The sequence below is a fragment of the Micromys minutus genome, assembly GCF_963924665.1.
Source record: "Micromys minutus genome assembly, chromosome: 24".
Classification (NCBI taxonomy): Eukaryota; Metazoa; Chordata; class Mammalia; order Rodentia; family Muridae; genus Micromys; species Micromys minutus.
Window position 1 is genome coordinate 34,654,528 of NC_137959.1, and position 23,403 is coordinate 34,677,930.

Below are 23,403 nucleotides of genomic sequence, written 5' to 3' on the forward strand. Positions count from 1 at the left end.
ATGCTGTTACACGAGGAGGCAGAGGTGGGAAGGTCAGAGCTCAAGGTCATCTTTGATGAGTTCAAAGCCAACCTGGGCTACAGAGAGGGACCTGTCTCAAGCAAAAGGTAGGAGGAAGGAGAGAGACAGACATCTTATGCTAGCTATGATGGTGGCTTATGCCTATAATCTTGGAAGGCTGAAGGAGGACTGAAAGCCAAGGATAGTGTAGGCTACAATGTGAGACTCTGTCTCAAAAACAAAACAAAACCCAAACAAACCTTTCTTGGTAAGTCTGAGAACAGAGCTTTCCAAAGCTTGTTCACCTTGTCTGGTTGCTAAGGACTGGGAATGGCGGTTCTCACAGGAAGGCTGGAGATACGAAATACATTTCACTACTCCAGGAGAGGCTGTAAAGTTTCCAACATTCTAAGATGATTTCAGCCCAATGCACTTACTGAATCAATGTAAGAAGGTATAAACCAGAGCTGCTGCAGATTACTTAAAAAACATCACGTTCCAAACTCTGATGTACTTTTTAAAAAAAGATTTATTTATTGTATAAATTTGAGTACACTGTAACTGTCTTCGGACATACCTGAAGAGGGCATAGGATTCCATTATAGATGGTTGTGAGCCACCATGTGGTTTCTGGGAATTGAATTTAGGGCTTCTGGAAGAGCACTCAGTGCTCTTAACTGCTGAGCCATCCCTCCAGCCCGATGTTGTATTTTAAAGAACCAATAAAACACAACTGAAGGCAGATACCAACATCATTACTGAGAGGTTATTTTAGCACGGTGCTGCTCCAGTCAAGTAGATTGATGAGGTTCTGGGTTCCATTTATGACACCAAAGAGGTGCCGCTCTGGGAGAAGGCCTCCTTTTCTTCTCAGATTTAACCACCAGAAAAGCAGAGGTTTGTTCCACATGAAGGGAGAGGCAGAGAATATGAGGGGTCCTGATACCAGCAAGAGTTCATTTAAATTGGTGGAAGTTGGGTGGGTTTCTGATCCAGGATGAAAACGGCCGTATCCTCCTGAGCGCACTCCAGGCTTCCTGGTAGGCAGACGCAGCTTCCTTGTACTCCTGGTAGGTGTCCAGCTTCTGTCCCCTAATGCACACATGCTATCAAGCACAGTTCTAGCGGGAGTGCTTGCTCACCCTTAGAGCAACTGGACAGATTCAAACAGCAGGACAGGAGCAGAGGAGCAGGCTATCCCTCCACAGGGAATTCATGTTAGAGCAACACATGCTTAAGCAGGTTAGAATCACAGAGCACTGGTTTTGTATGGGCCTTGTACAATCAGATAGAGGATTTCTTTGTGGTGTTGAGGATCACACACAGTTTCATGTGTACAGGATAGTCTCCTCCTCCTATCACTGAGCTGTCTACCCTGCCCTGACTTAAGGTTTCCTCCAGAGGACCTAGAGATTAGAACCTTCTTGGCTGTTCTTTATTATAAGATTATGTAACATCTCCATTCTCCTACTATGTGCTGCAGTTGACATCTTTAGCCTCTCTGTGGAGAAATGCCCGATACTCTGTGTATCTCGTCTTGGTCTTGAGTTCTGCCCTGGCTTTCTAAGTCCTGTTGGAGCTAGACTTCTGTGTCCCTTTAAGAGCAGCTCTCTCTGGCTCTCACCCTTTCATCGCCTTCAATACTGGACCCAGTTCTTCACTCTGGGCTAAGCGTGTAGCTCAGCAGGTAGAACTTGCTGAGTATCAGGAAGCCCTTGCTTTGATCCTCAGAACTGAGTAGACCAGGCATGGGCACACTCTTAATCCCAGCACTAGGAAGGCAGAGGCAGGAGGACTGGAACTGTCAAGGTCATCCTTGTCTATGCAGCAAGTTTGAGCCTAATCTGCCGCATGAGACAACTCAAGGGGGAAAAGGTTTTATTTTTTACTTATTTATTTTTTAACTTTTTAGCTCATTACCCTGCCTGCCTTTAGCAAGAATCCTATTTAGTACAAGTCTACTAAGAATTACTCTACCTAGCTTTGATCAGCTTAGAAAATTTGTTTTCCATAGACCAGCCCATTCTGTTCCTGGCTCAAAGCTTCTACTTATTCTTGTACTTGGGAGCTGAGCCCAGTTTCTTTCCCCTACATCTCCAGAATAGTCTTCTTTACCATCACTGACAAATGTCTGAAGAAATCTTTCTTTAATACTTCTTCATCACACACATCTTATTCACAGAATATATTTTTTTAATTAAAAATTTTAATTTCATGTTGTCTATGAGCATTTTGCCTGTGTGTATGCCCGTGCACTATGCTTGTGCCACACACTCATGGTGTCCAGAAGAGGATGTCAGAGTCCTTAGAACTGGAAAGAGCTACCAGACATGAGTCCTGGGACCTGAGCTCCAGTTGGTCCTCTGGAGGAAGAGCAAATGATCTTAACCACCAAGTCATCTCTTCCACCAGACTCCTCGAAGATTTTTATAAATAAAAGCTGATCCATTACTGGTTGTTAAAACCAAGTATAAGCCATACCTGTGTCAAGCACTTTTACACGTAATATTTTTACTTATATTCTTCTCAGCGATCTGTGGCATGGCTAATATTACTATTTTTACCATCAGATAAATCAAGACTGTGATGATCAATGTTCATTGTCAACTAGACTGGATTCACAGTTTGAATCACCAGGGGAACTAACTTCTGGGCCTGTGCATGAGGGTGCTGCTTCCCAGGAAGGTTTGATTTGGGGTTGAAGGGCCACCCTGGATGTGGGTTGGGGTCCCAGACAAGCAAAGGGTAAACTGAGCTGAATGCCCATGCTCCTCTCTCTGCTTCCTAATTCTGGATGTGGCATAAGCAGCCACCTCATCTTCCTGTCACTATGGACTGTACCCGCTAACTGTGAACCAAAAAAACTGTTCCTTGAGTTGTGTTTAACAGTTCTTTTTTATTATAACAACAACAACAGACATATAGAGGCTTGCTTTACTAATGCAGTTATATACTGTTTCACTCCTGTTCTTATATTATTTTATATGTAAGATCATTTATTTTTTCTGAGTACCATGTGTATGCAGTGCCCGGGGAGTCCTGAAAAGGGTGTCAGATCCCCCAGGATTGGAATTATAGATGGTTGTGAGCCACTATGTGGGTGCTGGGAGTTGAACCTGGGTCCTCTGCAAGAGTAGCCAGTGTTCTTAGCCTCTAACCCATCTCTCCAGCCCCTATTTTTATTGTGTTTAACTGTGTGTGTGTTTGTATGTACATGCTCATATGATGGCACAGGAGTGTGGTGGGGGAGAGGCACCTGAGGAGGAGACCCTAGGTTTTCAGAGACAATGCTTCTTTCAGTAAATACTGATTGAAGTGTTATTTTAATAATTCTTCTTGCTAGTAAAGGGGAGGGACCCATGAATTTGCCAGTTTCAAACTGTACTTGAGCCCCGTGCTCATGTCCTTTACCACCAGAGCCCTGGGTCCCATCCCAGCATCACAAAGTCTGTCAATCAGTCAAATGACAAAATGACAAAAAATAAAGGCCAGTGCTGTCATCCTGGGGTTTGGGAGGCGGGAGCAGAACTGCTGTGGGTTTGACCTTAGGCTGCATATATTGTGAGTTTCAGTGTCAGGCCAACCTGGGCAGTGAGATCCTATCTCAAAATAAGTAAATAAATGTGTAAGAGTAAAACCCAACCTTCCTCTTGCCCTTCTGTGCTTCCTGCAAGAACAGCGTCTCCTCTAACTTAGCGTCCCTTTCTCTCAGGGTGAGCAGTAATGCCTACTGGTTCACTGAGCCAGCTGTCTCCCAGATATAAGCCAGAACCATAGCAGAAGTCTTTACAGGCAGGAGAGAGAACAAAGGGATGGACATCACCTGACAGAGTCCGGCTGCTCGTCCTCTGCAGTGCTGCTCAGCAGCTTCTGGAAGGATCTAAAGAGTTCCACCTTGCTGATTCGGGATCTGTTCAGAGAAAGCAAGTAAAGATCACTTCCAGCTGACCACGTACCAGGCCTCATCATAGCACTCAGGTTGGAATGTGCCAGACCCTCCCATTGCTCTGTTCCGCACAGAATGGGAGCCTGACCTTTCCCCTCAGTCTCTCCTCCCCTGACAGTCTTGCTGTATTGCCCAGGCTGGTCTTAGGATCACAAGATCACAGTGCCTGCCTCTCTAGAGATCTGTGTTGTGAGGAACTGAAATACCTTGATGGCAAGTGACACTGACCTGTTAGCCACATGACTGCATTTTCAGAATTAAATCCCACCAATCCCAGTCAAGCTTTCAGGGGACTGCCACCCCAGATAACACAACTGACCTCTCAAATCCCAAGGCACAGTCACCTATTGAATTCATGACTTATTCCAAATCGGTAGAAACTATGAATGCAGTCTTAGTTTTGGGTTTTGTTTTGTGGGGCTTTGTTTTCTTTTTTCTTCGAGACAGGGTTTCTCTGTGCCGTCCTACCTGTCCTCTGTAGACCAGGCTGGCCTTGAGCTCAGAGATCTACCTGCCTCTGCCTCCTGAGCACTGTGGTTAACTGAAGGCGTGCATGACCACCCGGCTCACTTGCTGTTCTTGCAGAGGACCTGAGTTTGGTTCCCAGCACCCACATTAGGTAGCTTACAACAGCCTTGTTACTACAGCTTCAGAGGAGCTGCCATGTTCTGGCTTCTGCAGGAACCTACACTTAAGTGCACATACTCACAAAAAGAAACACACATGTATACAGATAATTAAAAATCAAATGTGCTTCTTTTTTCCTAAGGACCTAGGTTCAGCTTCCTGCCTCCACAGAATGGCTCACAACTATCTATGACTCCAGTTTCAGGGGATCCAATGCTCTTTTCTGGACTTTGTGGGTTCTTCATATATGTGCTACACAGACATACATTCAAGCAAAACATTTGTATACATACAACAAGAATAAATATATTTTTTTTTAAAAAGAATGAAGTTTTGGGCTAGTATGATGGGTCAGTGGGCTAAGGCACTTCACCAGGCCTGACAACTGATCTTCATCCATGGGACCCACATGATGGGAGAGAACCAACTTTTAAAAGCTGACCTCTGACCTTAATATACATATTGAGTCATGAGTCTTTGCAACAGACACATGTACAGACACAACATAAATAAATGAAAAAAAAAAAAAAAAAAAAAAAACCTTGGGGGCTGGAGAGATGGCTCAGTGGTTAAGAGCACTGACTGCTCTTCCAGAGGTCCTGAGTTCAAATCCCAGCAACCCCATGGTGGTTCACGACCATCTGTAATGAGATCTGATGCCCTCTTCTAGTGTGTCTAAAAACAGCTACAGTGTACTTATATAAATAAAATAAATCTTAACAAACAAACAAAAACCTTAAGAAGTCCTAAATAAGTAGATACTTAAAATATGTTATAAATCTGAGCATAACAAACTGCTGACCTGGCAGGAATGTTACAGAAGGACTTTCCGTGTTCCCATGAACCTTTGGTGTAGTGGTTAGTGTAGTGTTGCCTTCCATGTTTCTGGTCTGAATGACAATGCTAAAAGATGTCTATTTTTCTCAAATTGATCTTTAGATTTAAAATCCAAGAATAGACAAGATAAGACACTCTAAAAGACATGGCAAGAAGACCTTCTCTGACAAACCACATCATATTTAAAGCTAGAGTTGAGTCAGGAGCAGTGGTACACATACAATTACAGTGCTTGGTTGGCTGCGCAGAAGGACTGTAAGTTCAAGGACATCTGAAGACAGGGGGTGGGGAGAAGGGTAGAGAGAGGGAAATGGAGACACTCAATCTCAAGAACCAGAAAGAGTATGGTTCTGCTGTAGGGATAAACAGAACTATATAAGAGAATAGAATAAGGGTGTGTGGTGTGGCCTGATTGACAGAGGGAGTTCCAGGACAGCCAAGGCTACACAGAGAAACCCTACTTTGAATCATCCCTCCCCCAAATCCCACTTAAAAACATGTGAATTTCCAAAACATCAATTATTTCTGTTGTCATAAGAATACAACCGGAGTTTGTCCGGCAGGACACCAATACTGCAAGAGGAGGCATCTATAAATTACTAAATGTCGAGTGACGATGTACCTGAAAGATATACCCCAAACCACCTGTAGCTCCAAAAGCTTATTTCTTCCCACCTAAATAAAGTGGCCTAGCAGAATCTATACACTAACAGTTAAAACCTCCACTGAGACCCTACAGCTGAGACACAATCTCCTGGGACTAAAGTATTATAACTAAATACTAGGCACATGTTCATAAAGCTCAAGCTAATTAATTACTGCTCAGAAAAGTATTACAAGAACAAAGTCACCTTTAGGCTTTCTGCATTATATGTTACAGTTGTCTAACTTGGTCTTCTTGGACTCCTAACAGTGGGAGCAGGGGCTGTTTCTGACTCTTTTGCCAGCTTTTGGGACCCTTTCCTCCTATTGGGTTGCCTTGTCCAGGCTTAATATAAGGGGAGGTGTCTAGTCTTTTTTTTTTCCCCCTAGGATTTATTTATTTATTACATTTAAGTACACTGTAGCTGTCTTCAGACACACCAGAGAGGGCATCAGATCTCATTACATTAGCATTAGAGAAAACATATCCAAAATGTAGGTACCAAAGGCAATAAGTTCATTGCTCATATATCTAGCAATTTTACTGTAAATATAGTTTTATCAGTTGGCTATATGTATTGACTAATAAAATAATTAATCTTAGTCAAGACTTAAGACTGAAAAATACTTGCTTGTTTCTGCTTCCTGAGTGTTGAGATTAAAAGCATGTATCACCACCCTGGTTTATTACTATTAATGAAGCGTATGGGAACATTTCATTCACAAGACACTTCTATGATGTCACCCTACATCCTAGAGAACAGAGCCACATCAAGGCTCAATATGCCACCCAACTGACTGGAAGGAGACCTACTGGGATCTGTTTACCACCATCATGACGGTAACACAATGCAAAGGCTGGTGCAGAGTCTAACACCCTCTTGGGAACACACCTGAGAAGGTTCTCAACAGTCTGTTCCCTGGAGAACCAAGAGGAACTTTGAAGTTTTTTTTTTCCTTATGTCATCTAATTAGTAACAGTAAGATGTTGCCCGCACATACTCAGCACTTAGGGGCCGAGGCTAGATCCAGACCAAAGCCTTGCTGAGCTACACTGTCAGCAGCTCCTTTCCACACCAAGAGGCATGCTTCTAAAGCAAATTAGTCTAGGAGTATAGCTCATGGTGGAGGCATTGCTAGTCTGTACATGGCCCTGGCTTTGATAGGGTAGATGGCCAGAAGCCTGTTCTGTTTGGGACTGTGCTCCAGAAAAGCAAGTCTTTTCCTAAGTTATACTGCACACCAAGACTCAGTAACCACATGAACAGTACTCTGTCAGGAGAGCCATGCCCAGTAGAAACTACTGAATTATCTCAGGACCCTAAGACTTTTTCTAGGTGGCTGCTGCTAGCTGCTGCTTTCCAAGAGACCTGGGTCCTTTTAGCACATAGGAAGTCCTTCCTTGTGGGTTAATATTGCTGATTATTACAAAAGAAAGTTAAAGTAAGAGACATGACTCATTATGGGAAAAAGAAAGAAAGAAAGAAAGAGAGAAAGAAAGAAAGAAAGGGGTTTTTAGGTTAATTTATTTCATTTATTTTTTTAATTTCTTTTTTAAAAATCCTTCATCTGGGAGTTGGGGGAGGGGAATTAATTTGATCAAAATACACTGTATGAAATTCTCAAAGAATTAATAAAAACATTATTTTTTAAAAATTTCAGGGCTGGAGAGATGGCTCAGTGGTTGAGAGCACTGACTACTCTTCCAGAGGACCTGAGTTCAATTCCCAGCAACCACATGGTGGCTCACAACTATCTGTAATGAGATCTGATGCCTTCTTCTGGTATGTCTGAAGACAGCTACAGTGTACTTAAAAAATATAAATAAATTAAAAAAAATTTTTTTTTCCAATGTAGGGTGATGGTGGTTCATGCTTTTAATCCCAGGATTAGGGAGGACAGCCTGGTCTACAGAGCAAGTTCTAGTACAGCCAAGGCTACACAGAGAAACCCTGTCTCCAAAAAAACAAAACAAGCTGGGCAGTGTTGGCATGTCTTTAATTCCCACACTTGGGAGGCAGAGGAAGGTGAATCTTTGTGAGTTTGGGACCACCTTGGACTACAGATAGAGTTCCAGGACAGCCAGGGCTTTTACACTGAGAAAATCTGTCTCCACAAACAAAAAATACAAAGACAACAACAACAACAACAAAAAGTCCCCATCTGACATCTCTCTGACACCCATACTTGACTAGCTTGAAAAAAAAAAAAAAAACCAAAAAACCCTCTCACCTGAGCTGGTGATTCGGCTCAGTGGGAAGGTGCTTGCTGCTCAGACTGCTGACCCGCCCAAGTTGGGTTTCTGGCTTCTTTAGATGCACTATGGCATGTGTAAATGTGTGCACATTCATGTGCCATGGGATACATGAGTGCATGCATAGGTGCATACAAAACAAAAAAAATAATGTATGAATGTAATTAAAATTTCTCATCTTGGATTGGTAAGATGCCTCAGCAGTCAAGAGTGAATACTGATTGGTATAGAGGACCTAAATTCGATTTTCAGTACCCATATCTGGTGGCTCACAGTTACCTGTGGCTCCATCTCCAAGGGAATCCAATACCTCTTCTGGCCTATGTGGACATCTTTACCCAAGTGTACAGACTTACATAAAGAAACACATAAGTAAAAACAAACAAACAAAAATCCCTATTCATCCTTTTTGATTCAGTGGGCTGCTTCATGATCTTTCCAAGATATTCTAGTATTTCAACTGGCACAGAGAATCTTTTTCTTAAAAACCAAGCTTCTTAAAATGAGCACCTTTTATGTGACAATCCCCATTGTTTGTAAACACTCCCTTCTTGCATCTCTAACAATGCCATCTAATATCCCTAGAGGTTCCACAGGTGGCCTCACAAGGCAGTCATTTAGGGATGAGCAGTGAGGAGCCTGCTTCTCCTTGCAGCTGCTGGTCTTAGGATAAAGTGAGCTCTAGTTCCTGTACCAAATAATGTTAAAAGGTCATTAGGTGGCTAAAAGGAAATCAATTTTAGCAAAATGCCGTTTCAAGCTTATCTACCTCCCTCAGTTCTTACAGTGGTTAACCTTGTTTTACAGTTGGCAGACAAGCTGGGAGAGGCTGAGTGCTTTGCCTAGGTACCCCTGGGAGAAATGGTACCAGGGTCTGATACTGGCCCCTTCAATCTGTGTTTGCTGCTCTGCCGAGTCTGCCTTATAATTCATATTCTGTCTGTCTGTCTGTCTGTCCCTCCTGCTTGTAGATAAGGATGTAAGCTCTTAGCCTGCCTATTGCCATGCTCCTACTACGGTGGTCCTAGACTTACCCTCTGAGATGTAAGCCTCCATTACAAGCTTCTTTCTGGGAGCTGTGTTGGTCACAGCAGTAGGAAAGTAACCAAGACACTACCGTCTATCCAGGAATTTTCATTGTACAGATAAAAGTACTCTGCAGCCCACAGAGCAGCTGGCCTTGCCCCCAAGTCATACAGACAATGGGGTTAGAATGTGACACACTCCAGGTTACACAGGGAACCTGACACAGTGACAGGCTGGAGTCCAGCACCAGGGGACTCTAGAGATGATCCTCCTGATTCAGGAGGTAGCGGTAGTTGAGCTTGGCTTTAGAAGTCTGAGGGTAAAAACTCTAAACAAAGAATACTCCTCCCATTTGAGCAAAGCAGCAAACAGAAGTCACAGTCAGCTGAGTGGGGGCCAAAGAGGAGAGTGAATGAGTCACAGACAGATCCAGAGCACAGCAGGAAACCTGCCACAGTCCGGCTCTCTGGTCTCTTCCCAAGTACAAAGGGCGGCAGGAAACAAAAGAAAACAGAACAGGTAACTCCGATTCCTGAGGTAAGGAACCAAAAGTACAACCAAGCAAAGGAGAAAGTACATAAATTTGACTTCATTAAAATAGAAAACTTTTGTGCTTTAAAGGGCACTATCAAAAGTAAAAACAGGGGGCTGGAGAGATGGCTCAGTGGTTAAGAGCACTGGCTGTTTTTCCAAAGAATCCGGGTTCAATTCACTCTCAAAGCACTCTCAAGATGGCTCAAAACTATGTAAGTCTACTTCTGGGGACTGACACCCTTTTCTAGCCTCTGTGGGCACTGCACACACAAAGCATACAGACATACATGAAGGGAAAAGACCTAAACACATCAAGTAAACTGATCAAAATCCCTTGTAAAGTAAAAAGGGATGGGTATGGTGGCACGTATCTAGGTGGAAGGATCTCTGTGAGTTCAAGGCCAGCCTGGTCCTTAGAGACCTGAGTTTGGTCTTTGGGATCCACATGGTGGAAGAAGAGAACTGAATCCCATAAAATGTATTCGGATCTCCACATGGTCCTCCAAAATACATAAATGTAATTTAAAAATTAAAGACAAACCAATTACAAAATGTGCAAGGAATGAGGATAGATATTTCTCTAAAGACTACAAATGGTCAGTAAGCAGACACATAAAAGATGCCTATCCTATCAGTGACTGGGGGATGCAGAGCAAAACAAGGAGCAGCCCTTCAGATCAACAGTAATCACAAGTGCTGGGCAGGATGCAAGGCAGCTGGAGCTCCTCTCCACGGCTCATGGGAATGGCCCATGGCATAGCTGCCAGGAGCATTCACTCATTCTTAAAAAGCTACCCATGTGGTTACCACATGACCCACCAATGGACATTCCCCAAGAGAAATTAAAGTATACAAAACAGGTACCCAGTTGTTCACACCAGCACTATTCATGATAGCAGCTCGAAGCAGAACATCCCCAAAGGCCTCACAGAAAAGAGAAGCCAAACAATGAAGTGCCAGTTCCTACTACGTGAGTGAGCTGTGGAGGCATCTGGATAGATGAAGCAGACACAAAGGACCATGAGGTAAAGGATTTCATTTATATGAAGTATCCAGAAGACTAAGTAAATGTAGAGAAAGTAAATGTAGCAAATGAGGGATTTCCAAGGGCCAGGGAGGATATGAGGAAGAGGGAGAGAGTGAGGGAGAGGGGACGGGAAGGGGGGGGGGAAGGGGGGTAGGAGTAATTAGTTTCCTTTTGGGGAAAATGAAAAAGTCTCAGAATTGGATAGGAAGGGGTGAGTTCATAGCTGCCCTTTCCCCAGAAAGCTGTACCTGGCCCGAGGGCTTCCAATTTCTTTCTTCGTTGTTCCCTGTGGAAAACCATTGGCTGTCACATCCAAAGGCTGCTGCGGAACAGCACTCCAGCTGATAGCTATGGAGAGAGCAATTCTGGGGGTTAAAATACTCTCTACCCATGAATCAGTGCGGCCCTCTCTCTGCAGTGGGCAGCAGTTAGTACAGATTCAGAACTGGTCAAAGTGCTGAGAGTTAGTGTCTACTGAGTGCTCAGCCCTGAATGGGACAACTGCGCAGTCCCCACTCCCAAGGCTCAGGGCACACAGTGAATGTGGAAGAATGAATGAAGAGCTGGAGGGTAAGGGAGATGCTGGGAAATGTTCTCTGGACAGTGTAGCTATGGTTACCTGTAAAAGATCCAGCCAAGATGAGTCAACATTTCCCCAGACAGCACTAACTGGAGTCGAGGGCTACAATAAGCATAAGCAAACCCCAAACAGAAACCAAACCAATTAAACCAGAGAAAGAGAGGGAGGGAGGGGCTGGGGGAAAGGTAGGAGAGAGAGAAAGGGGGGGAGATGTTGGGAGAGTTGGGGTCAAAATAAAAGATTAAAAATGTTTGATAAAAATGAAAGATAAAAGTTGTCAAATATTTCACAAAAACATTTCTGTGACTCTGCAGCAGCATGAAAGTGGGCTATGACATCAAAATCAAGTTAGTGTGATGTTTGGCTCTTCAAGGTTCAGTAACATCAAATGGTTCATGATTGTTACTATAGCTTACAATTTAATTCTTTAGTATACTTATTTATTGGGGAGAGGCATATATCTGTCATGGTGCACATGTGAGGGTCAGAGGACAAGCTACGGGGAGGTAGGTTCTTTGTTCCCACTGTGGATTTAAGGGATCAGCCTGGAGTCATCAGGTTTGTTGGAAAGTGTGCCTTTACCTACTAAGCCATTTCACTGGCTCCGAGCCGACAATTTCATAAAAAATGTATTATATGCTAGGTAAAGAATTATAAATTATATATATATATAATTAATATATATTTAAACAGAACTTCTTAATTCTCCTAATAGCCATGATGAGCAATATTCTTCTAATCTAAAAATAAAGAAGGCCAAAACAAGGTAAGGGACCTGGACGGAACCTCATAGGGCATCTTCCAAGGAACACACTGGCGTTCCCACTGTCCTCCTAGGCTTGCATGATGCTCAGTGGCGTAGAGCAGTCTGTGATGCTCTAGAGTAAGTCAACCTGGATCCCTTACCTGCCCCACAGGGGACGAGCCGGCCTGGACTGTCACCTCTTTTCCTGTGCACTGCACAGCGGCTCTGTTCAAATAGTAAACCCGACTGCTGTATTTTCAGCTCTTGAACTCCAAAGCCTCTGGGTAAAACCAAGGTTTCCTGACACCTAAGTATTAGGGAAAACACATTCAGTTTAGATGTACCTAGAGAAAAAGACTCCCAGACTGTAGTTTACTGTCCCCAAGCCTTACGAGAGTCAGTAGCTCGGTGAATTTGCTTACTTATTGAGGTGGGACAAGGGAAACAGGTCAGGTTTTGCACAGCAAGAACTTTTAAAATAAGTCAGGTGGTGGTGGCACACACCTTTAATCCCAACACTCAAGAGGCAGAGGCAGGTGGGTCTCTGTGAGCAGGAGGCCAGCCTGGTCTCCAGAGCAAGTTCCAGGACAGCCAGGGCTACACAGAGAGACCTGGTATTGAAAAAACCAAAACAGCAACAACAACAACAAAAAACAAAACAAACAAACAAAAATAACTTTAAAATTTTATTATTTATTTTTTTTGTGACAGGCGCCCATGTAACCTAGGATGATCATGAATCTGAATTACAGCAGAGGATGACTTAAATTCTGATCTTCCTGCCTCTGCCTCCGGAGTGCTAGGATTACTGGTGTGCAGTATAGCCTACCCTGTTTTATGAGGTGCTGAGGATCAGAGAGCCTTACTTATGCCTGCAGCAAGCAGCTTACCAACTGAGCAACATACCCAAATCCCCAGCAACAATTTTATGGTTTAAAAAAGATCCTATCCTATTGGTCTGAGGCACATCTAAAAGCAGAGTTAATGCCCATCGGTGGTGCCAGAAATCTAAAACTTGGGGTTGGAGAGATGGCTCAGTGGTTAAGAGCATTATCTGCTCTTCCAGAGGTCCTGAGTTCAAATCCCAGCAACCACATAGTGATGAGATCTGTAATGAGATCTGATGCCCTCTTATATTTGAAGACAGCAATAGTGTACTCATATACGTGAAATAAATCAATCTTTTAAAAAAGAAAAAAGAAATCTAAAGCTTCATTCTTATTTTGAGAAACTTAGGCTTTACCTTGTTCCCACAGGCTTCCTAGGAAATCCTACAAACTAAAATGATCCTATACTATAAAAATTGTATTTTTCCTTTTCTGAACAAGCCAGGTGCTCACATGATGCAAATCCAGTGCACAGATGGGAACTTCAAATCTCAGAAGCTTTATAACCACAGGCAGCCAACACCACACTCCATGCCTTTCTCTAGCTCCCTTACTAGCCATGGATCCCCATGGACTCTCCTGTGGTTATTTCACGGCGATGGAGTCACACGCATGGCTTACTTCACTTCACTTGGTATTTAATGGTTCACTCACATGGATGCTGTATAGCAGTAGCTGAACACTAGTCTTTTTTTTTTTGAGACTGGATCTCACATTAGCCTTTGAACTTAATGTAACTTAATGTTTGCTACTCCAATCCTTTCTAACAGTGAACAGTATTTGCTTGTTTAAATGAACTACTTTTTTTGGTTTGTTTGTTTTAAAGATTTATGTATTTATTTTATTTATAGGAGTATCCCGTTGCTCTCTTCAGACACACCAGAAAAAGGCATCAGATCCCATTACAGATAGTTGTGAGCCACCATGTGGTTGCTGGGATTTGAACTCAGGACCTCTGGAAGAGCAGTCAGTGCTATTTACCACTGAGCCATCTCTCCAGCCCCGAAAGCATATTCTTACAATATTTCTGTGTTTTAAAAAGAAACCAAAATCCCCAAATTATTACTATAGGGATTAAAACTAATATTTAGTTTTTAAAAAAATTGTTTGCTTGCCTGCTTTTTTTTTTTCTCTTTTGAGACTCTCATGTAGCCTAGGCTGGCCTCAAACTTCCCATGTAGCTAAGGGAAACCTTGAACTTCTGATCTTCCTGCCTCCCCCAAACGCCCAAATGCCAAGACTAGAAGTCTATGTCTCCATATTAATCACACCTAGTTTTATTCGGTGCTCAGATTCAACCTAGAGCTTCAATCAAATTAGGCAAGCACTCCTCCAGCTGGGATACATTCCCCAGCCCTGGCAATTATTCTGCTTACTGCAAAGTACAGAGCAGAAAAATGATGCAGAGGTAATTATCGACGGGCAGCCTCCTGCAGCTTTCTGTGCACAGACATATTTTAAGGCTAAGATGGAGCTACTTCATCTTCTAAATTGCTCTTCAGACATCACAAACATCTTTCTACATTAAATATTTATCAATACTATTTTTAACAACAACAAAAACTGACTTAATTTCCAACTGTAGAGCATTTCTTTTTCTTTTCTTTTCAAGTTACTGTATTAAACAATGCGAACTTAAGACTTACACTGGTTATTTCTTTAGAAGTGACAGTGTGAAACTGGAGAGTCTGCAGGCACAGGCTCTGGTTTTGTGCTCGCCCTCCGCTGCCCTCCCCACTCACCTGCCAGTCAGTGCTCTCCTTATGGCTTCCTGGCTGTACGGGCACTTCCCAATGACCACAGCTGACAGGTAGACGGGCTTCTCCAGGAAGTGCATTAGCAGCGCGCCCTGGCATCCGAGGACATTCCACCTTGCCATCTTGTCACTACAGGACATGGAGCACGTCCTGTCCCCCCTGCCAGGCTTTACACGGAGCAGCCCCACCTGGTGATAGGCAGCACCTGGCTTTCTCAAGTCTCCAGCTTCTCCAGGAACGCACTTGGCTCCCGTTCTATGTACATCCACCACTTTGAAGCTACCTGAAGCTGTTCCATTGACGGCATCCAGTTTCTCCTTAGTGAGATCAGAGCTGCTGACATCTGGTTTGACTGGACCACTTTCCTGAGTCCCACGGTGAGCTACACAATTGGAGAGCGAACCGGTAGGTGTTCCAAGCCTTATCTTCTTGGCTGTGGGACTGTCAGGGTCTTCACAGTTCCTTTTCTTTTTAGAATCCTCTCGATGCTCAGTCCCCTCTACAGGTGAGCTGATCACAGGACAGCAAGGCTGTTCTTCAAACTCAAGCATCGGAATGATGGAGGCGTCCCCACCTGCACGAGAAGGAGCCCTTTAGAGTCATTCTCAGAATGGGTCTCCCAACCAGTGACACTGACGTCCCTTATGAATTAGAAATGCACACTGAGGCTGGAGACAGCGCAGTGGCAGAGTGAGTGATTCTGGGACCTAATCTACAGAAGCAGAAGCTCTGCAGGTGGGCCCACAAGTCTATAGAGGCCATTCTGAGGCAAGCTTAAAGAATCATGGCCTCAGAACAACGCCACTTTGCTTTCCTGCTGCACCTAGATGAATTAAGACATAGACAGGTGACAAGCCTTGGTAAAGCACAGGCCTAAGGGGCATAACTATCTTGACTGCAACCATCAATTAAAAAAGGGAAAAAATAAATACAAACCCCAAGCCACACGCTCATACGCAAGTATGGACATGGGGTGGCACAGTCCTCACCCGACTCCATGAGACAGGATCTCGTCCCTGCTGCTTACGCCAGCTATCCATCTTATCATAGGAGTGCTCGGATTATAACTATGATCTAGTGTGTCTGACTTTGTGCATGTTCTAGAGATTCAAATCAAATTGTACCTAATGGTTGACAGTAAACACTGAGACTTCCACAGACACTCTTTTTTTCCCCCTATAACTAACTGACACTAGTGCTGGAGAGGTGGGCTCTGTGGTTAAGAGTGCTTTCTGGTCTTCCATGGGCCCAGGTTCAGTTCCCAGCACCCACATCAGGTGGTTCAAATCTCCTGTAATTCCTGTTCCAGGACATCTAAAGCCCTGTCTTTGCTGGCACTTGCATGCGTGTGGTACATAAACACCCACACCGTCATGATGTAGGTAACAGCAAGTATATACGTCTTTAAGAATTACAGTATATACACATGTAAACAAACACACGTGGCAGGGCAGCAAGGTGCATGTGTTCAAGTCCAAATAAAAGTCTCTGAGGTCTTGATGAATCTCCTTCCTAGACCTGTGAGTTAGAACCTCTCCGTGAGAATTATGGAAAACTGAACATTTAAACAGAAATCTCAAGTAATTTCTACCACAAGGAAGTTTTAGAAACACTGCTTCAGACCAGAGTTTCTCAGTTTTTATACCCAGGAAATTTTTGTTCAATTTTCTCTCTTGAGATAAGGCCTTCTGTAACTCAGACTGGCCTCAAACTTGCAAGCCCTTTACCACCAAGTTTTACAGTCTCCGGCCCGACAAGGTTTTCCAAGGGCACTTGTGGGCTGAGAGCCTGTAAGATGCCTTGGAAAATAGTGATTTATTTCATGGCTAAGTAAACTTGACAAACATTATCATAATATCCTCATCTTGGGGATTTTATGAAGCATGGTCTCACAGAAAAGTCCCACAATAAACTGCAAAGTCCAGTCCACACCAGTGTTTCCGAAAGCTCCGGTGTTTCCCTGTGCTGGTTTACACAGTCCTCATCTATTCTGTGCCCACGGAAACCAAAGAAAACCTGAGGTCAGGGGAAGTGCAGCACTGCTCCCTTGAGAAGGAAAATATTTCTTCAAACACCAGCCCAATATGTGTATGTGTTTTTCAGAGTGCAGATTATACTTCTAGTCTTTATAACCAGAGAGTGGGAAAGGCAAGAGGGATACAGAAGGAGAAATGTGGCAGGACAGGCTGCCTGGCTGACTTCCAGAGACTTTACAAGGTGACAGCAACTTTGGAGAACTCACTGGGGTCCACCTCCACTCTGTAGGCTCAGAAATGTGATCTCGACAGAATGCCCGAGTAGACGAGGCTGACTCACTCCAAAAAAAAAAAAAAAAAAAGAACACAAAGGCAAGAGTCTAAAGTAGCTAACCAAGACACCAAATTATTCACCAGTAAATGTCAGGGGAGCTGCAGAGTCACATTTGCTAGGCATCATGCCTCCTTTCTACAGATAAGCCATGGGTGGAGGAGCACCACATTGAACGAGGAGTACCTCACTGTAAGATTACTCATGAACCATGTTAGTGGTTGAAGATTTTTTTCCAGCAAAACAATTTCCAGAGTCTTTAATATCAACAAAGGACTGCCAACTTCTCATTTAAGATCTTAAAAAAAGCAAAACAAAATCCAATTATCACAATTAACAAAAGAAAGAAAGAACCTAACCCCCTCCACAGCTGTCCCTCCTCCCAATTCTCAGCACAGTCATTATTCCTCCAAAGCCCCAGGAGAGACCTGGAAGTCATCTTTGCCTTCTCTTCATCCTTCATGAACAATCACCAAGTCCACTGTCGTCCTGAAGCTCTCTACATTTATTCAACTGTCGACATCTCATTAATGACCTCTGCCCTCCCCCAAATCACCACACTCACTTAAAAGATTCTAACAACCTTTACATTTGAATTACCTACTACACCCACCGAGCAGAGCAGCGTGTCCCTGAGAGCTCTGGTCTCTGTAGTTAATCCCTTAGCAGGCTGAGATCCTGGATATATCCCCCAGGTCTTTACTCATTAAGTTAAGCAAGCACTTTACCTTTGAGTTCTCTTCCTAGACCCTGATCTATTGCTTTATGGTCAGTGTCCCTATTGTGTCCAGAATTAGGAACGGTGGCTCACTCCTGTAACCTCAGGGGGTCAAGGCAGACTAACAGCAGGACTGTGCTAAAAATACAAAATCCCTGGGTGTGTGGAGCATGTCTGCATTCCCGACACTTGGGAGAGCGAAGCAGGAAGATGGCTGAAGTTCAAGGCCAGCCAGGATAACTTAGCAGAAACTTGTGTCAGGCCAGCGAGAGCGCTCAGACTGTAAAGGTGCCTGCTGCCAAGCCTAACTGAGTTCCGTCTCCGGAGCCCCGCCGGTGGAAGCAGAGAATAGTCTAGTAACTACAAGTTGTCTTTCGACCTCTGTGTATGTACAGTGGCAAATATATACACACAGTCTCTCTAAATAAAGAGACTCCAAAAAAGAATATATATTTATTCAATGAATACCTGAAATGAATAAAATGGGCTTTAAGACTAGTTACTGCAGTAAGACTTTGTGCTTTTGAGCCCCAATAATTATGTTGTACTTTGTAGGGATTAAGCTTGAAAGATGCCCAGTCCTGACTTTGACAATTAACAGTGTAAGACTCCACACCTACACCTGCCTTTTGCTTTCCCCCAGAAGCAATGTGACTGTGTCTACAGATAGTCACTGCCATTAGTTTTAGCTGTTTTCAGGCAGAATTACCTTTTGGAAAACACCTCTATGAGGGAGACGAGCATTGGGAGTGGTCTAGGCAACATTGCTCCCAAGGCTTGTCTATACTTACAGGGTGTGTGGCTGGAGAAAAACACAAAGGACAGGTCGGGCCTGAGCTTCCACAGTCCTCTTTGAGTCCCCGGAACAAAGATGCTATCCTCTTTCAGGACGGCTGCCAAATGCAGCTGATGGAGAAGGTATCTGAAGAGCACAAGGTTTCAGAGTCAACGGGTAGGTTGGCGACGGTTCACGGCGCTTTACATGCTGAGGGCCTGGCATATGGGACAGATACTCCTTGGCTTGGTCCCCAGCACTAGAAAATCAGTTGAATGGAGAAAAAGAACAAACAGCACACTCCTGTGGTAGAGAGAGCTCTCTGGCTGGAAAGGGTCACAACAGAACAAGGAGACTGGTCTTGGTCTGGCATCATGGGGATGATAGAAACGAGTCCTTTGCAAAGGTTAGGAAGATCTCAGGCTCCACCCTGATCTACTGAGCTCAGAACCTCTGCAGGGAGGCTTAGTCATCTTTTTCACTCTCTTCCTGGTGCTGGGTTTGAACCCACAATCCTGACATGCCAGGCAAGGATTATCACTCAGCTCATACCCTGGCCCCAGAAACCTGGTCTTAGCAGGTGATTCTGAGGCAGACCCAAGTTTGAGAACCACTAAACCTGGCAGTTCCATGAGACATGACCTGCTGCATTAGCTCAAGCTTTTTAGAGATGCAAACCCCACCCCAAGACATGGCCAACCAAGACTATTTGAGGAGTGTGGTTTTACCTCTGGAAACTCCTTCTGGCTATGATCTCAGCATGGCTGTCATTGAGGATGTCTCCTGTGGCAAAGATGGGACATATATTGTAAAAGAAGACATGGGATCTGGAAAGCTGTGTCCCCACACCAGCACTCAGGATGATCATGTTACCTCTTGGAGGGCTTTGAGCTTGAGTTTCTCAATATATGGGACCATAAAATCCTTCATAAAGGGGGAAAGCCTATAGAATATAGGATGAAGTGGGGTGGTGGTGCATATCTTTAATCCTAGCATTTGAGAGGCAGCAGGTGGTGGATCTCTGTGAGCCTGAGGCCCGCCTGGTTTATACAGGGAGTTCTGGGCCTTCGAGGGCTACACAGAGAGACTGTCTTAAACAAACAAACAAACAAAACCATACAGGATCCTTTACCCACAAGATGCCAAGAATCCCTTGCCCATGTGGTAATGACCAAAACACTTGTGGACAATCCCAAGATACCTTGGGTACAGAACTGCCACTGGGTGCTGTCCATAGTGGTACACGAGCAGTCGACACTTTCCACAGTGGTTGTGACACAGTTCTAGAATCCAGGAGGCATGGCTGGGCGAATGGAAGGGACTTCAGCATTCTTGCTGATGCTGAAGGTCTATTTAATTCAAGATTGCTTTCTGGGCTTCAGAAGCCACTGAGGCCGCTCCTTTTCCCCCCGCTCCTAACCCCGGCTGCCTTCCAGATATAATGTGGAATGACGAAACTCAGGAAGCTTTGGTTCAAACATGAGAATGCCGACCACCTTTCAGAAGCATGTTCCTGTTGATTTTCCCCTCATCTAGTGTTGGGTTTACAGGGATGCACTACCAGGTTCAGCTCTGAATTCTCATTTTTAAAAAATAAATGGGGGCCGGAGAGATGGCTCGGTGGTTAGGAGCACCGACTGCTCATCCTGAGTTCAAATCCCAGCAACCACATGGTGGCTCACGACCATCTGTAATGAGATCTGATGTCCTCTTCTGGTGTGTCTGACGACACCTACAGTGTACTTAGATATAATAGATAAATAAATCTTATATTTAAAAAAAAAAAAAGGTCAGCTGGGTGATGGTGGCACACACCTTTAATCCCAGTTCTTGAGATGCAGAGGCAGGAGGATGATCTCTGTGAGTTCAAGGCCAGCCTGGTCTCTGGAGTTCCAGGACTGCCAGGGCTACACAAAGACTCCCAGTTTCAAAAAACAACAACAAACCAAACCGAATAAAAGAACGGTCTTCTAACTCAGGGGACAATCAGTAGTAAATGAGGGGTCAGCCACTTCAACCAGTATGGCCCTATTTCCTTGAAAAGGTCAGTATGGACTTAGCACAGAGACAACTGTTTAGAACCCGGTCTTTGCTTACCGCTCTCTCTCATCTTGGACTGGCCTATGCATTTTGTGCCTGTTCCCATTGAGACAACTTCCTTTGTCACTGTGAGTTAAAAAACAAATCATTAATTGGGAGAGCTCTCAGAGGCTGAACGCTTCCTAGCGTTCTGGTTTAATAAGTCCACACTCCTCTGTTCGAGGGAGGATTCCCACAGGTGGAATCAACCAGAGCTGCAGCTCCCTCGGGGTGATTTGTAGCCACCAGAAGTACTGTGCCACCTGGTGGACACCTAACGTAATTCACACCCCACCCAGCACTCTCTGACCACTAATTTCTGTGGTTGTTGACAGGGAGAAAGGGTCTCTCTCACCTTGCATTTCCTTATCCCGGGTGTCACAGGCTTGGTTAGCTGGAGACTGTATCTTCACCACAGCTGCCAACAAAGTCCACTCACGGTTTGGCTCAGGCTTCCCCTGCTTGGGCAGTTTGACGTCGTAGTGTGCATAGCACAGCTGAGCAATCTCATCTGCGGTCCACATAGGTGGAGCTGGAGCTGAGGCCATGATAGAAAGCCAAAAACATCAGAGGAAAGCCAGTGTAGAATGATAGGGCCTCACATCAGTGCTCAGCTGCCTCAGATGTAGACCCACAGTGCTCAGACTACGGTTTTTCTCTTACTAATCCCTTCCCCTCCCCTCTTTAATAAGGAAAAGAGTGAAGCCCCGGAAGACAAGCTATTTCTTCAAGAGTAACACAAATTATAATAAATGTGGCTTTACACCGTCCTCTCAGATTTCAGCTTGCTTTGGGCGGACCGTCACCGCCCAAAAGGTTTCTTTCTGGATAAATGCTCTTTTTCTTCTTTTCCAAACAGAAGAGTGAATCTACTTCACTCCAGCAAATTTCCAAAGTCTCTCACTGAAAGCTCTTACAACAGTTGTGCATAAGGGTGTAGGCATGGAGTTATATTTTTAGGTTTCACTTTCAGTCTTAATACAGATTAACTGTGTGATTCCTGGGTAGATTAATTTTCACATGTGTTAAAACATGACTAATAGTACTTAACATTTTTTTTTCTAGATAGGTTTTTTGTGTAACAGTCCTGGCTGTCCTAGGGCTTGCTCTATAGACCTGGGTAACCTGGAACTCACAGAGATCGCCTGCCTCTTCCTCCCTAGTGCTAGGATTAAAGACGTGTCACCTGGCTAGTATCTAAAATATCTTATAAATACTTAAAAAAAAGCAAATGTCTCTAACAATGTCGACTGTAATTAGCATTAAGAAAATAAAACATTTGGTGATCTGGGAAACTTGAATGGGTGGGGGGAGAGAAGCAGCAATGGAATGGGCACATACAACCTAACAGAACATCAAGCCGGGCTGGAGAGATGGCTCAGCTGTTAAGGTACTGACTGCTCTTCCAGAGGTCCTGAGTTCAAATCCCAGCAACCACAGGGTGGCTTACAACCATCTGTAATCAGATTTGATGCCCTCTGGTGTGTCTGAAGACAGCTACAGTATACTGTATATATAATAAATAAATCTTTAAAAAAAAAAAAAAAGAAAGAAACATCAAGCAGAACAGATCTGAAAGAGGCCCGCAAAGGTTGGCAGAGATTCTCCCACTCTTGGCTGTTAGTGCTCACTGGATATATCTTGACTTCAATCGATTATATAAAACACTTTGTAGATGAGCTCATATGATGGCTAGACATAGCAGAGCATTTGTAGAAAAAAAAAAAAACCACCAGAATAATTTTTACTGAGCTCCGATGCGATGTTTTGGCAAGGTATTTCTAAGACTTCTGCAAAATGCAGGCACATTTTGCAATAAATGGCAATGATTATTCTGGCAGGGACTGACAGATATTGCTACTTTAAAGTCTCACACAGAGAGGACTTGTATTTCTAGGAGCACAAGCAAGAGAATCCTGTAGGTTCCAGGTAGGCATCACAAAATAGTTTATTTTATAAAGGTAGACACCTGCCATTAAATTCGAGGTACATATTACAAACTACAAAACAAGGGGACGAAGCAGCCCAAACTACATCACGTCGCCCAGGTAGCCGACTGAAGGACCATGCAGTTGTTGATATTTCGATATTTTGGGTCCGCTGTAATTCATCTCTACAACTCTTTATAAGAAGCAGCTCAAACAGGCATTGTTTTGACTGTAAACAGTCGCAATAAGGCTCAAAAAAAAAAAAAAGCCACTCTTTTTCCACCCTTCCTACCCCGAGGTGGGGCTCGGCCGAACTGGAGCGCCTAGCAGGACTGAGACCCCCTCCCCGCGGGAACGGTGGACACGGGTCCTCAGTTTCCGCCCGTAGCTATTAGCGCTAACCCCAGGATGCCGATTCGGAGTCCCTGACACCCCGTTATACACGCGCCGCACCCTCCACCACTCCCTCCACGCGATACCCATCTACCGCCACGCTTGCTGCAGAACCCGGTTGCGCAGCGGAAGTGACGCCCTAAAGGACAGCTTCGTTCCAGCTCCGCCCGCAAAGCACGCTGGTCTTTGTAGTCTCTGGGAACGGAGTCAAGGTAGCTCAGTTCCACAGCCAGGATGTGAAGGAAGCTGCTACCCCAAGGCGCAGAGCTATGAAACTGACCTAGCTAGCAACTCATTAGAAATTTGAACAGAACTATAAGCAAATGCCCCTCATTCATCTC

General features: G+C 44.2%; 1 protein-coding gene across 4 annotated transcripts; it reads right to left on the minus strand.

The window, feature by feature from the left end:
• Nucleotides 1–511: 511 nt before the first annotated feature.
• Nucleotides 512–23,182, minus strand: ADAT1 (adenosine deaminase tRNA specific 1). 4 transcript variants are annotated; one of them, XM_080936918.1, is made up of 10 exons: nt 23,149–23,182; nt 21,097–21,279; nt 20,760–20,828; nt 19,391–19,445; nt 18,679–18,809; nt 14,848–15,436; nt 12,380–12,525; nt 11,142–11,241; nt 3,824–3,910; nt 512–1,092 (listed from the first exon to the last, which is right to left on the minus strand). In XM_080936918.1, exons 1-10 carry the CDS (start codon nt 23,150–23,152, stop codon nt 957–959), a joined length of 1,500 nt encoding a protein of 499 aa, XP_080793044.1. In that variant the 5' UTR covers nt 23,153–23,182; the 3' UTR covers nt 512–956. The 4 variants fall into 4 exon arrangements, with proteins under 4 accessions (XP_080793044.1, XP_080793046.1, XP_080793045.1 ...); XM_080936920.1 differs by having other exon boundaries at nt 23,157–23,177; XM_080936919.1 differs by having other exon boundaries at nt 22,962–23,164.
• Nucleotides 23,183–23,403: the final 221 nt, after the last annotated feature.